Raw genomic sequence first — 16,017 nt, 5'->3', positions numbered from 1 at the left:
GCAGTGCACAAAATATCTAGATTTAGGTAGGTATTCCATGTACAATTTTCACTAACTTATTATAGGGATAGTGGTTGATGTGGTTTAATACTATACCTTCAAATGCATTGGTACTCTTTGAGCTGGAATCATGTGGGGGACATAAAATATTTATTAGTCTCCAAGCTAAATATTTATCCAATATTTTCCCTGAAATACCTCTTATGTTAATACAAAAGGGTCATATAATTTCATTAGTTCCCTCACACAAGACTGTCTCTTTCATCTCTCTCCTCCTCCTAAGTATTTCTAGGGCTCTCACACCATTAATTTTCAATCAGATTCCATCATTAAATAAATTAACGATACACATTCAAATGAAGATAGGTTAGCCTCACCTCACCTTATGAGAACATTAAAATTGTTATCTCAGAAACAATAAATGGTCTCAAAATGTTATATGGAAGAATATATCTATCTGTAGCACATTATGAAGTAATTGGCTGTCTTATTTCATAGGTTTACTATGAGTCATTTCACAAAAAAGCCTTAAAAGCCAGAACCCTTATCTAGGGTTCTGAGTGGCTAGAATGTGGGAGTCAATTCCTTTATATACTGCATTCCATCATGATACTGCAGCAGGCACAAATGGGTATCTGACTCTCAGACAATATCCTCTCACCACTATCCACAATCAATACAAATAAGATGATTGACTTGCCTCAATTCTTTAATAGGGACCATCACAATAATGGCCATTGAATAAATACTCTCGCTCTCTCTTCAATAATAATCATAGTCATGCCATGGACTCATAGGCATAATCGAAAGGAAACATCCTGTATGATAGATATCACAAAAACAACATATGTCCCCAAAGTATATACTAACCATTTTGAACAAAACAAATCTCTTATGTCAAGAAATACTTACAGTCATCTTTTGTCGCAAGACAGATGACACTGAAAACAGTAGTATACTCAATAACGACTACTTGGTAAAATAATTTAAGTTGTACCCACTATGCTATATTGTACATAAATAACATGCCTACAAACGTCTATCAGTCATACAAGCATCTACCTATCCACAGTTTAGACATGGTAACCTCCAGCCACAGCAGCTGCACATTTCATTTGCGAAAAGGACCTAATATAAACACACAAAATCGATTCACCTATCAGTTATATCCTTTCAGTGTCAATATCTTGTATTTGATTAGTTAAAACAATAGCCATCACAACGTAGAGAAAAAAATATACATCCACTATAGGGCAATAATTGTGAATATTTATACATCGCCAGCTTGAGTAAAAATATTGATCAGCAGAGGAGCTGTCTTTCTGCTAGTTATGTCCCTCCAACTTCATCATCCAAAAATATCTTATACAACTGTATATACAGAATGTAGAGCGCAGCATTCATTCATGTTATTTTAGCATTGATGTTGAACATGAGCCCTTTCAAACCAGAGGAAACAAAATAATCTTATGATCATACTACGAGTTGTTTACCTTCTTAGTGGATATTAAAAGTAGCATTTGTACGTTATCCTAAGTTCTTGAATCCCGCTACATACTCCTTTTGCATATACACTAGTATTCATAGAGTAACACTGCATTCCGAAGTGGGAAAGCACTGACTAATACCACAAAGGTGACTCGCAGCAGCAAATTCATGAATGGAACACATACGTTTCCTCTTAACCAGCAAATATCTTCCTAACTTTGTAACCGTCCCGGGGAAAAGTAGAATAAAGCATTTAAAACATCTACGCTCATACACCATCTACACTCATAGTGAAACAGACGACGGGAAAATTTCTTGTAAACACGGCTTAAAAATAAGATGCGACGACACATTTTCAACTTAAGTATTCACTTTGATAAACGGTTGAAAATAAATAGAGTAATATTGAGATATGCAATTAAGCGGGCGATAACGATAAATATGAAAAATATAAAACATTTCCTCAATGACAGATAACAACACCTCCAACTCCAATAGGTATGTATTCCGAAAAGAGAATATGAGAAGCATATACAAGACAAGAATAATTTAAAATACAGGAAATTAATAGTTGAATATGCAAAAATATTACTTGCACGAAATGAAATTACGTCCACAACTACAATGAACACCGCTGTTTACATGGCAAAGCAAATACATGACATATATTAACAGCATGTGGCCCCGTCGTATCCCGCGGTCTGCTGTTTACGCGGCGGAAACTGAGTTTTCGTTGACAACTCTCGTCGCGTAAACTGAAGCACGAAACTTACGCGGCGGAATGTTCGAAATGGCTTACAGAATAGCAACAATGTGATTTTCGCGATCCCGTCACGAAATCTTTCGTCTTCGCGACCGCGTAAACAGTTACTGAATAGCCCTGCTGGTAGTTTCAGCTTGCCGAATACACTATTGTTGTTGTCGACGTGGGCGCCGAATACCTTTACGCCAGCCGCGGCGGCCGATCGTCTTCCTACCCGCGCACACTGGTCCGAAATCGGAAAAAGCTGGAATTAAGTCCAAAATGACCTTTTTGGGGATAGAGACTTGAAAATCACCGTAAATACTCATTAATCATTACCAAATATTGCTTTATATGCCATTTTACATAAATGCGAACCTTCTGTGAGATACAGAGGCCCAAACATGACCAATTTTTCAATGCCACACGAGATATCGTTTTCCCTCAAAAAATCTTTCAATTTATCCAAGTGGTTTTGCGTTAGTATGAGTTTTGTGGAATAAAAAACGCAATATTCCTTTGATCTGGTGCTTTGCCTATACTTTCAATGACTTTTGAAGATTTTGGCTCTCATCTGTCTGGTTTTACAACGCAAAATGGCCGACCCGTTTTTCACGTGAAATTTGACATTAAGTAGACATTATCTTTCGTTTACGAAAAATATAACTCGGAAAATTTGAATCGCAATATAAAGTAGAGATTTCTAAAGAGTACTAAGTAGAAATCTTGAAAAGAAAGTTTGCGACGAAGGAAATAAGAGCGATTTTTCAATCGCGCGTCAAGGCTGACCTACACGCCGCGGACCTCTGAGGCTCGGTAACTGAGGCCGATTTTTCAAGTTTTTTAAAACATTAGTCCTGAAAAATCGTCATTTAAAGCATGGATAATCGTCTTCATTGACTTAAAACACTAAATAGGATGTTAAAAAGGATTATGTATAGATCGACTAGACCATTTAGCGCGCATTACTCGAGTGAAAATACTAAGGATTGGATATTTTTCGGAACCATCCCGCGCGTAAGAAATATGCCTCGGGTATTGAAGTAAAGTGAAGAGATTAAGTCAGTATGCTTAAGAGAGAGAAAAATGAACAGTTTCCGTGAAAGGCAACAAGCGATACCCTTTTTCCCTTTCCACCCTCTCTGAGGTGAGTCGCGCGTTAGGGGGAGTTTTCACACCACAAGGCTCTTTTAGCCTTTTCTATTACTGCGTCCGTCCGATGTAATATTCATTTGTAGCGTTTAGTTTCTTTCTTGAACTTTAAAAAGCAAGAGATTTAAAGGTTGATTGAATGACGTGAGAAGTCTAGCATTTTTTTTGGCTCTACAAAACTAAAGTTTAGTTCAATAGTTGTTCGCTTCGTCCACTTGAATTCCATTAAGATTCAAGATCCAACAAATCGTTGATATAATTTTTAATAAAAATTCCAAAGTCTCCGAAATCTTGCAATTTTGGTGGGAAAGTACTTGCCCAATAACAAACATGTGTAGCAAAAGGCAATTTTCTGCAGGCAGTAATACTGTAACATGGAGACGTCAAAACCTGCTGGCTGAGCATGTAGAACAGTGGCGGATACAGATGGGGGGCGCAGGGGGCGCGCGCCCCCCCCCTTGCGGGTCCGCCTGTATTGCCGAACATTGCAAAACCACAATTGTAACTTTTTTATATCATAAGATGGCATTGTCTTTTACATGTTTATAATCACTTTAAATAAAATTTTCATATAGGTACTTTGCCTGTGACTTGATTATCTTTCATCACGATAAAAGTAAAGACAACTCAAGATATGTTGCGCCCCCCCCCTTGAGTTTTTTCTGTATCCGCCACTGATGTAGAATAATTGGATTTTCTGCTTGAGAATTTGAAAGGGCCAAATATTACATGATTCATATACGTAGTATGTAATCTTTATTACAGCTATGAAAATTCCTGTACTCAGGGCTCTCCCTTGTAGTTTGGATATATATATATATTGTCGACATATTATGAGTGCCAATATTCTAAAGTAATACCTATCATGTAACACCACTTTTCAGGTATGTTCTGTTTTGAAATTTAGCTATTATATTTTAATTGCATAGTAATGATATGAAAGATTCTTTTGTGAACTGACTCTTTCACAGAGTAATATTTTAAAAAGCAGTTTTCTTGTTTCCTGGAAGTGATATTTTTCTTGGAACCTATGGCATCACAATCGATGGAATCGGTATCGGTTGAATCGGAATCGAAATGTCAGAATCGGAATCGGGATCGGAATCGATAAAATTTTGGAATCGACCCATCACTACTTTCAAACAAAACGGTTCATGAGTAGGACAGGAATCGCATGCGACGGCGCATTCGAAGAGAGAATCGGAACTCTTTTCACCCTTATCGGGCGCTGCATTCACTGAAGCTATTATTTAAAATTTCGGATCCAGATCCGATGTCTTCCGCGACTTTGGATCCGATGTATCCGATCCGACCATCCCTAAAAATAACAATGCATTGTGGCTGGTGGCTACATTCTCGTTTGGCCGCGGTGGCTAACCAATAATATAGTGTTCATTGCGTCCATACATACCAGAGCAGCCGGGCGGGTGCGCGGTGGCGGCTGAACGCAACCTGTGGAGTCTGCCCAGAGGCTGCGGCGGCTTATGCCAAACAAGTATCAACTTTCTCAAGGGTTGCATTGATGAAACTGGGCTATGCAAATGCGAATGTGTCTATTTTTTTATTATTGACGCAGACGCGTGTTAGTCTAAATAAATTACATTTATAAAAAAACCGCTCTCAGCGCGTATTTATAAGAAACTTTTTTTCACAGGAAAACTTGCTCTCTGCACATTTTTATTATCATCAGACTTAAGATAACAGTCGAAAATAAAAAAATATATTTTGATCTATTATACTTCAAAATTGGTGGTCCAGATTAATTCTCCGAAAGTGATTCATAATCGCAATAATTTGATTTGCCGTGACCAGCGGTTAATAAAAGAACGGAAAACGCATGCTTTGCTTCCCGATCCCGTGGTTTCCATTTTTTTCTCTTAGAGTTGCTCATGAACAAGAGGCATTTCAGGGTTCGTCGGTTTGTCGCTCTTGCCGGCATTTTCATGTTTCCGAGGCCTCTTAGGCATGTTCGTCGCAGCACCTGCGTGCCGGGCGTATCCTCCGCGTGGGCAAGGCTGACACCGCAGGCGCTTAGGTGTGTGGCAGCCTTTATGCCCCAAACTTATAGTCTATGCTCAAAACATATACCTTCCTGGAATCGATGGAATCGGAATCGACTTTAGGCGATCGATTCTCGATTCCGATTCCGTGCCCGAGAATCGGTGGAATCGAGAATCGACATTTGGAATCGACTCATCCCTAATTTTTATTTTCATCCATAACTCCATTCCTGTGAGACGGAAAGGCATGATTTTTTTTTCTAAAGCTAAGTGGTTCATAATAATCCCACGATTATCATTAAATATTCATTGCATGAAGTAATTCAGCTGCAAAAAAATTAAATTTACAAAAAAATTTTGCTTGTACCATTTTTCATTGTCAGCATCCACAGGGAAAGGCCATGCGAATACAGACTCATGGTTCAGTTTAAAGTAACCATTAATGTATGAGCAAAGATCCCGATGAAAAAAAATTGTGAGTCCGACGTTCCTTTTAGTAAAAAAAATACTCATTCATGGTCATGGGAAAAAAATGGCTCTTTATCAAGGCACATAAATATTACACAATTTAGAGGAGATATAAGCTTATACTCATGATTAAACAATATTGGAGCATGCATCATCTCACTATAGCGTATGATACTGGCTCTTAGAGTAGGAAACACATAAGCAATCATGTAAATGTACTCCCCAACGTACTGTTAATTTCATGTTGTCTGAACTATTCGAGCAGAGGCGGTTTTAATAAAAAAAAACTCCATGATCCATAGCACACTATTTCACCCTAAATTCCTTTTAATCTGTGTCCAAAGACTAGATAAATTTCATAACCAGATGTATTGACATCGCAGGAATTATTAGTGGCATCAAGGTCAAAAAGAAGACATCCTAGTCAGCTTTGACGTGACATTGCCCTTCACAAATATTCCTTGTGACGAGGCGGTAAATGTCATCAAAGACAGATTCACAGACAACATCGCCAAGCTGGCAGAGATTTGCTTTAAAAGCACTTTCTTCCGGTGGAGGAATAATTTTTATCAACAGACGTCTGGAGCAGCGATGGGTTCCCCTCTCTCCCCAGCAATTGCAAACATATTTATGGAACACATAGAAGAAACAGCAATTCTAAATGCCGCCCACAAGCCTAAGATTTGGGTCAGATATATCGACGACACTTTTATAATTTGGACGCACGGCAAGGAAAAGCTTCAAGAATTTTATACTTATTTGAACGGGATTAATGACAACATTAAGTTTACAATGGAGGGGGAGGAAGACGGAAAACTTCCATTCTTGGACGTTCTCGTGGAAAAGAAGACGGATGGAACATTGGGGCATACAGTGTATCGAAAACCAACAGCAACAAATCGGTACCTGCACGCTTTATCTCACCATCACTCAGCCCAAATAAATGGAGTGGTAAACACTTTGATTCACCGCTCCTACACAATAAGTGACCAGGACAACTTTGCCGAAGAGAGACGGAAGCTAGAGGCCATTCTACGGGGAAATGGATTCGACGACAGAGTTATTTCTCGCACTTTTAATAAAGTCATCAAAAAGAACGAAATGAAAAACAACGCCGCAGAAGCCGTGAGCTCATCCATAAACGACCTCAGCGACCAGAAGAAAGCCTCCCTGCCATACATTAAGGGGACGACTGACGTAAAAGGAAATATCCAACGAAAATTCCAGATAAGGACAATCTTCTCGCCTCACATACAGATAAAACATCTCCTAAACACCGTCAAGGATAGAACTCCACTACAAGTGGAAGGGGTTCACCAAATTCCTTGCCAGACCTACATTGGCGAAACAGGCAGGTCGGTCAAAACACGCCTAGAAGAGCACGCGAGAGCGATTCAACTGGGGCAATCAACAATGTCCGCGGTAGCCGAACACGCAGTGCTTGGCCACATCATCGACCTCGAGGAAGTCCTCGCCAAAGTTAAGGGTTTTAAACAGAGACTCGTCAGAGAAGCCATTGAAATATCCAAAGAAAATAAGAATAATTTCAACAGAGACACCGGCATTAAAATTAGCCGTACTTGGCAACCCGTAGTGAGAATACACAATCATCAACCCACTCCTCCAACCACCCGCTCCCCTCCCCCCACCACCTGACGCAGATACTTATATAAAAGATCCTTAATTCCCATATCTTCATAATCCCTTGAAAAAGCGACCAGCATCGGTCGGGAAACGTTGGGGCCACCCAAGAATTGACGCAGCGACGTAGCCCAAAAGTTTTTAATCATAGGAATATCTACTACTTCGCGCTCCATTTCGAAAATTAACGTAATCACTTGAAATACAGTTATCACTTACATAAGTATGGATTTACGATTTAAGTTGAGACATACGTAACTCGGGGGATGCCTGCACATGTCCACCAGGAGAGGGGACAAAGAAGGGGGACGAAGGGGCCCATGGCCAATCCATTGGGCTGTTCATTAAGTACACCATAAAATTTGCAAAATTAGACACACAACAATAGAAGATTGAAATCTTCAATAGTTGTGTATCTTGTGTGACCAATCCGTTCAACCTAATTACCTTCCTCCCTCCCCCTCCTAGCCTAGTATAAAAGGATGTGACTGAGGATTGAGGATCTGAAGAGTTCACCTGATGACAATGACATCTAACCATGAAATGAAAACAATGACGTGAAACCATGGTCGTGTAAATAAATATTCATGTGAAAGCACAAAGTTTTTCTTTTTAATTTTAATAATGAATTGCTTTCACAGAGTTACGCCTCAATCAATCAATTTTTTCTATCTGCCATTTAGTCCGACAATGTACACACTTGTTTGAATATTTTAAACAGCAGGTATTGACACCAATATTATTTTCAATTGCAATAATCCTCATAGTAGTGTCTGAAGATGATTTTTGAAAAATCAGGCCCTTAGCATAATGGAAATTACTCGGCAACACAGATGTTGACTATTAACTAGAGATGGGTCGAATAGCAGATTTCTCGAACTCGAATATCGAATTCGAATATTAAATCATAGCTCGAATATTCGAATATCTCGAATTTTGAATACCTCAAATTGTGGAAAGCATATAAAATGTTATCCTTCTATTTCACTTTATGAATGTACAAATAAAAAAGTATACATCAAATACATTTTAAAAACCTACTTTTTTATTTTGAATAAATTCCCCACATTGACTGCTGTTACTTTACATCAGCTATTTTCGGTTGCACTTTTCCGAAGGTATCTGTTTTATGGTAACTTTGTTTAGACAGACATGCCATCTCCAAAGCCAATTTATTTTTTATCATCTCAACTATATTTGAATATTGGAAATCACTGATTTTGAATTGTACATCAAGGATAGGGTGGTTTCCTATTATTTTTTTATTGCCTAAATCGAAAGATTATTACTCCTGAAGTACGTATTTCACGCTTTTAGATTTTTAAATGACGATATATATTTTTCGCGATTAAATGAAAAGATGAAAAGTGAAAATTTTCAAGCGCGTGAAAACGCGACGGCTAAGTACGAATGCTGGGAAAACTCCGTGTGACATCGTTCTGTTTCCCTCAGCCACAAGTGAGGTGACCTTGGGGCGAGGCTTTGAGCACTGATACGACGCAGGATGCTAGCAGATAGCAGAGTACCCTGCTAGCTGGTAGCGTTTGGCTTAAATAAGGATTATTAAAACCTTATCAAACGAAGGAAACTTTTCGACCATAAGCAATTTTAATAGGTGATTATTATGACATGTTTCCCTGAGCTCTGTGACTCATGCATCCATTGGTAATCTCAGACGATGTAAAACTCCTATCTACTCTTATAGAAACTAGGTCCCTGTGACGTCACGTGGAGTGGCATCGCATGGGTGCCAATCTGACCTTTTTCAAATGGGGATAAAATTGACCATTGCCATTTGTCTAAACCGGTATTTCTAAACCCAAATAATTTGTATATTATGAATACACTAATGGTGGGTAACAAATCGCAATCAATGCCTTTCGTTTTCTTTGATGAAGGAAACTACCCTATTGTGGCAAAAGTGAATGATTGCTTTTTTTCAGAAATTCATACCAAATTTTACTGGAAAACAGCAAACCATTGACGAAACCTTGTTGATGACTATGCGAAAACTTCTTAGTTTCTAGGAAATTAATAATGCTATTCAAAAGGAGATAAATTAAGAAACTGTGACTATCAAGAAATGTAGCTCCTTCAAAAACATTCAGAACATCTATCAATGGCTTGATAGCATCACCCTGTGTTGGAGTTATGTATACATTAAAACTCAGGTTAGAGGCAGCTAATGTTATTGCTTGCTTCTCTTGCAGAAGACGCTTCATCATTTAAAAAAGAGAGTTCCATCTTCTGGGTTTATCCTGGATGAGCTTAGAATGAGAAGTGGTGAAAATAATTTTTTGAATGCAGGTGTATAGATGTAATCAGCCAGGGGCCCGCGCATGTGCCGTTTTTTACCGTTATTTTGATGAAAATTTCGATCCTTTTTCAAATTTTACGCGTCAATGCAGTGCTGCCGTTCTGCATAGAGGATGAAAACTGACGTCAGGGGAAGCCCGCATCCTTGCAGTTTTTGAATCCATGATGATCTTCCCGATGAGTGGAATAGTTCGGGAGCAGCAGCAGAATGCATAGCAGAAGGTACCCCAAAAGTTGATTTTCTCCGCCATTTTCAATTTTTTTGAGGGGTTTTGGGGGGGACACCGGGGATTTTCGGATTTTCCCCCCCCGATCATTTGTGGTTCCCCTCGTCCAATGATATCTTTTCACCACTCTTATACACGAATATGATGTAGTTCATGAACTTGTCCAAAACGGCACTGCAGGCACTAAATGACTTGAGTCCTCTATGTTTTTCCGAGACAACTACCAACAACTTGCGTGCGACAGTGTATGGCATGAAATTCAAAGTATTCGAGATCATACTTTTAGCATAATTATTCGAGATCTCGAATATCGAATACTTCCTAGTATTCGAGTATTTGCGGATACTATTCATGCATCTCTACTATTAACCATATTATCCTTCAAAACTCGCATTTCTCTATGTTTGATAAGCGACTACTATTTGCAGTATAAATGATGTGGGATGCCCACTCATAGCAGTAAATTTAGCGTGCCCTCCGGAGTGAAAAACCCCGTGCCATCTTTTTCATGTTCACCTCTGAGGGCCGACGCGACAGTGCTATGTTTACAAGTAAGAAACACAAACAGGAGAATCTTAAAAATACGTCAGTAAGGGAGAAACTCCCCTGCCTCCCACTTCATTTTGACCTTGGTTTTTAGAAGACTGACTCACGATGAAAACCAAGTCCACTCAGTTCCCCTGACCTTGCGACCAGTGAAGGGGAGGGGGGGAGGGGAAGATAAGAAGTTTGTGTAAGAGGCGCACCCCCATTTTCGTCTGCAATTTCTGGGAAAAAAGGCGCGTCTCTTACACGCGCTTATACGGTACTTGCCAAACCTTGCCCTATTGCACAAATGTGTGCCAGAGAAAGCGCTAAAGTGAAGCAAAAGTTTAAGGGAAAAGAGAAAAAGTGTTAAAAAAACAAAAGACAAGAGCTCACTCGGTTAGGAAAGCATCCTCCAAAAGTACAGAGGCTGACGCCCTCTTCTCAGGGTCAGGAACAAAACATTTCAAGATGAACCCCTTGGCTTTCTCAGACATCTCAGATGGGATCTCCGGATGAATCTTGTAATATCCAACCTGTAGGAAAAAATTCAATATATATACTTGATGAGATGGAAGGAATCCCTAAAGAATTTTGCAAAAGAAAGATAAGACTAGAGTAGGGTTGTAGTAATATGGCTGCACACTTGAAAACTCCCCACCATTCCTACATTCTCTACAAAAAGTATTATTTTTCCCATTAGAAATAGGTATTTATTATTTCTCGCACAGTAGGAGGAAGTTTTAGGTTTGTTCTTGTCTGAATAAATGTAGGGATTGTTGTATACATGTATACTTCTAACAAAGTAAATAAAAAGAGCTGATTAAAGTAGCATTTATTTCATGCACTTCTACATGAATTTTTATCATAATTTATCCAGGCTTACATCTATAAAGTTACTGAGTTTCAATGCTCCAAAAGCTGGCATTTTAATGCATTAAAAATATCATGATTCAAATAATTAGTCGCAGTGGCACAGCAAAAAACATTGCATGCTACATATGAGGCAAGCATGAATTTTCATACAGTTGTTCCTTGAACTAATCTAATCAATATTCCTCGTTTAGATAAACTGTGGATTGTGGAAAAATGTATATTTTTAAATTGATTTTTTTGATCAATAGGGAAGTAAACTAGTGTTTCAAATGCACCAAACACAGTTTGAATCCTAATAGTGAATACTTGATTCGAGATAACCGTCCTAAATATGGAAAAATTCAAAGGCCGCTAAAACAGGTGTCCATGTTGAATATTGGCCGTGACGTCAGAAGGCAGTAGCAGAAGGCAGCTTCTACGCCGTTTAGTTCTACCACTATTATTGCATAGAAAAATTACTGAATTTGAGGATATCCGTTTTTTGCTGTCATAAAATATCTTCAGAATATATATGTGGCTGCTTCTCTTTTGAGTACATAACTTCATCATTGCGTAATATATTAATATTCATTTACGTGTCAACTTCAAGTTTGGAAAGAGTAGTACGAATAGCACATTGAATCTTTAATAAATAGATGATGGTATTTATTTTTCGCTGGGTATATTTTGGCACAATGCCGTTTATCATGCCAAAACTTTTGTTGTGAGAACTGAGTCAAACTAATAAACCTATTTCAGACGTTTGCTGCAAGACTTATTCGTTGCGTACGTATTCACGCCGGCCGGCACGCTCGCCCTTCGCAAATAGAATCATGGAATGTTAGCCTTATTTCCGTGCTGGCTGGTTGTTGCAGTGGTTCGCTGTCCAGGATGGGTTCAAGAAAAGTTAATATTAATTGGGAGAATGAAAATTCCAACGATTTATAAATGGTTTACCAAACTTTGATGTATTTATGGTCACTGAGTTATAGAAAAACGAGGATAGGTTCAACGCTCCATAGAAATGCGAGGCGTTAAGGCTAACAAGGGGAGACCACGTACCTTGCTCCACCTTTTTCAATGGCGTATTTTTCATGGCCTTCGGAAAGGTGAACACATCTCTGAACAAGTAGTGGTTTCGTTGTTTGGGCCTTAGTTACGCTGTTATTAATTAATTTTCATGTGGTACTTTTCACAAGCCAAGCATAAATTTAAAATATCTCCCTTTCACAGATGGGTCAGGTGGGGTAGTGGTCGCGTTTACGACTCCCACCCTAGGGGCTAGGGTGCAAGACTTCGCCATGGCAGTATATTTTGTTGTTTTCATTTTGATCATAAGGCGTCAAGTTTATCATTAATTTTAATTGCAGCAATCATAGACATGAGACAATTTTTTTATCATCATAATGGCGTTTAGGTATTAAAGCAGTGTCATTTCAAACGCAGAGATACGATGACTACAAAGGTTGGTGTGCGCTAAAATGTTAATTTTTTGTTTGCTTATACTGACCAACTTCCACATTAAAAATGGAAACCACTCTTGCAAGAGCACATACCATTAAAGGCTCGCGGCGAGCAACAATATGCGTACAGACATAATTAATAAGAACACAAAACAAATATAAAATGCCATATCTCTCGAACACTTGTAATTCACATTACTCCAAAGGGAGTTTACTTACACAGTACCCATGTGCTAAAAGAACCATTCCGAAATATACTTTCAATTAACAAATAGGATGAAATAAAAGTTGATAACCCTGGACCGGGCGCGCTGGCGTATAAAATACGTCAATCTTTGAAAACCAAGGATTTCAACATTGTACATACATTCTTGGCTAGAATGGTCTCGTGTATTCCTACCATGTACTTTGACTGCCTATATTGTGAGTTTTCAAAGTTCGAGGTATTGTAGCTAATTTTTTAGATCAGCAAGAGGAACCCGTCACCAGTGGAGTATAAATTACGCCGCGCAACCTGCTGTGTATCTTTATATCTGCATCACCTATAAATGTACTAGTTTCAACAAATAAAGATTAACTTTAACAAAAAGCATTTGTTATCATATACAGTAAAACCTCTTTACATCGTAATGGAGGGGACCAAAATTTGGGCATTTGGATGTATGGAGGTTCACTATAGAGAGGTTTTAGTGGTAGGCACCATTTTTTTCATATCCTTGGGAAATGAATGGTGCTACTGTCTTTTAAGCCATTATATTAATATATTTAAACATATAGGTATACATAAGTGAACATATATTTACAATTTAATGATTACACAAAGGTAAAAGTAAATTGTTCCAGATGCCTTTTTAGAAAATAAATTAGTTAATGGGTTTGCTTAAAAATTTTTTCTCTCTTCTTTCTCTCTCTTTCGAAATAATGTTTTCAATTCCACAAGCATTTTTGAATGCCATTTTCACTACAAACAAATCATTAGCTATTTTCGTTAATGCATTTTGACCCAAGAAATAATTCCCTGGTCTAAGGGTTGCAATTTACTAATAGTGTTCGGAGGAAAGAACAATAGTTTTATATTTCTAAACATAATTTCTTCATCCTCATATTAACTGCCTGAGTTTTTTTATTTGTGCAGCCTAGATATACAGTTTCTTCTTTTTTTCCTCGGTTGTTTACAATAGATGTGAGGGTGAATGATGGTATTCCAAAGGTCACTGCCTTCTGCCTGTCCTCGTTGATGGCAAGGAAAATTGCTAATTATGTGGTAATGTCAAGCAGACGCCTTCTTTTATTTCTTGAATCCATCATCAGCCTATGATTAATTAAGTAATTTTCATATTTTTTCATATTTTATGGCAAATAATTGAAAATACTCCTTATTATATCTTTTAGAATTGATTTATCTTTCTTATAATATGTGACTTGTTAAAGATTGTAAAAAAATAAATAAACACGTGACTACTACAAAAAATAGACAAAAAATTGAGCGTAATTTTAAAAATTTTGTTGAATTCCCTCTCTCCAAAATACAATGCACGTAGCGTTCCGAAGAAAAACTCTGTTGAGAGCACACAGAAACGCTAGGTCTGTGAAAGGACGTTATTTTCCGATGAGAATGCTGGGCGAACTACTTCAGAATGCGGCGGCGACGGTAAAAAATTTCATTACCCTACCGTGTATCAGCTAATTAGCTGTCTCCTTCACCTAACACTGTCGCGCATGGATTGATTTTCGTTCAGTATTGCTAGAAATTGACGTCCCGAACTCCCGATGGAAGAGTCAGATTTCGCGGCAAAAATACGCAGGCAAGACATATGACTGTCGCTAAGCGCAATAAATTTTTAACTACGATCGCTCAGGAAAGAATCAAAAAATTACCAAGGCGGTAGTAAGAAAGTGCTACACCGGGAAATATGGGAATAAAATAATTGCAAAACTGTATTTGATTTATTTCAAGTCGCGGAAAATTCATGAAATATTTTCATTTTAGAAGCGGAAGTAGCAAAGCGGTCGAGTAATTCGGTCTCCGTGGATGGGAGTGAAGTTAGTTGAAATATTTCCATCAGCAAGTGATTATTGGCTGCGCTGGTCGCCTCTTTTATTAACTGAACATAGTATGTAGGCACTTACAAGAAAATAAAGCCATCAGTAAAAGAAAGCGAGTGCTATCGCGCGATTTTGACCATGATTCGAGAGAAAACGATGTGTTCTGTCCTCATTTACCATCACATAATATGATTAGGATAGTTTGATGCCCTAACTAATGGTTAACGTGAAAATTATTAAAGGTGTATAAGAAAAAATAAGCGTGAAACATTTATCTCTGAAAATGTCATTCCATGTAAGTAATCGCGGCTGCATTAATGGTCTATAGTTGTCTCGGTACGATTTGCGGAGGTAATTAGGCCATCTCGGGGCTGTCTTGTTGGTACGATATATGGAGGTTTTACGAGATAAAGAGGTTCACTATATAGAGGTTTGCCTATTTATTTACATGTAAATCTGACGGGACCAGAGGGTTGGTACGAAGTATGGAGGTTTACGATGTAAAGAGGTTCACTACATAGAGGTTTTACTGTATGCACATATCATGGGCAAAGTACGCATTTTGCCCGGTCGTGTAAAATAACAGTCGCACCATAATTCTTTAACCAAACTACTTTCAGTTTATACATTACATAGGTCTACGCGGAAGATGCTATATTTTGACTCAACACACTTTCTGATATGAATGAGGTACCTACTAAGTAAATTATTATTACATAAATATCAATTTGATCTTACAATACCTTCAATGATCTTCAAAACAGAATTTCATCGATAGGTAAGAGTCAGGAGCAGCCTTGAACCATTTATGTATTCCGTATGGCTTGTGCTTTAGGCACGGGAATGAATATCTTCTTCAGGCTTTCGTTTCGACGTCGAGATGCAATTTGGAACAAAAAATCATTTATAATTCTTTTTTTAATTCATGTTTTCCGTACTAGCCGACATTTTTAGGAAGCAAACTCCACCGATTCCCGGAAACTCTCGCCACGCTAAAGAAGGCGACGGAATACAGCGATAGTCCAATAGTGACTACTGCCTTGTGACGTCACATCTCAATCAAGATGGAGGCACTGTGTTTCAGCGCAACATGA

General features: G+C 38.3%; 1 protein-coding gene across 4 annotated transcripts in view; it reads right to left on the bottom strand.

Moving 5' to 3' along the window:
* Positions 1-16,017, bottom strand: part of LOC124161210 (mitogen-activated protein kinase kinase kinase 15) — a 145,688-nt gene that overhangs the window by 62,592 nt on the left and 67,079 nt on the right. For all 4 annotated transcript variants that reach the window (XM_046537474.1, XM_046537473.1, XM_046537472.1 and 1 more), the window contains exon 18: positions 10,956-11,095. In XM_046537474.1, the coding sequence (XP_046393430.1) occupies positions 10,956-11,095 (140 nt within the window). The remainder of the gene's footprint in view (positions 1-10,955; positions 11,096-16,017) is intronic.

This window comes from Ischnura elegans, chromosome 6, assembly GCF_921293095.1.
Source record: "Ischnura elegans chromosome 6, ioIscEleg1.1, whole genome shotgun sequence".
NCBI lineage: Eukaryota > Metazoa > Arthropoda > Insecta > Odonata > Coenagrionidae > Ischnura > Ischnura elegans.
Note: the sequence above shows the minus strand (reverse complement) of the source record. Positions and strands in the feature narration are given on the sequence as shown.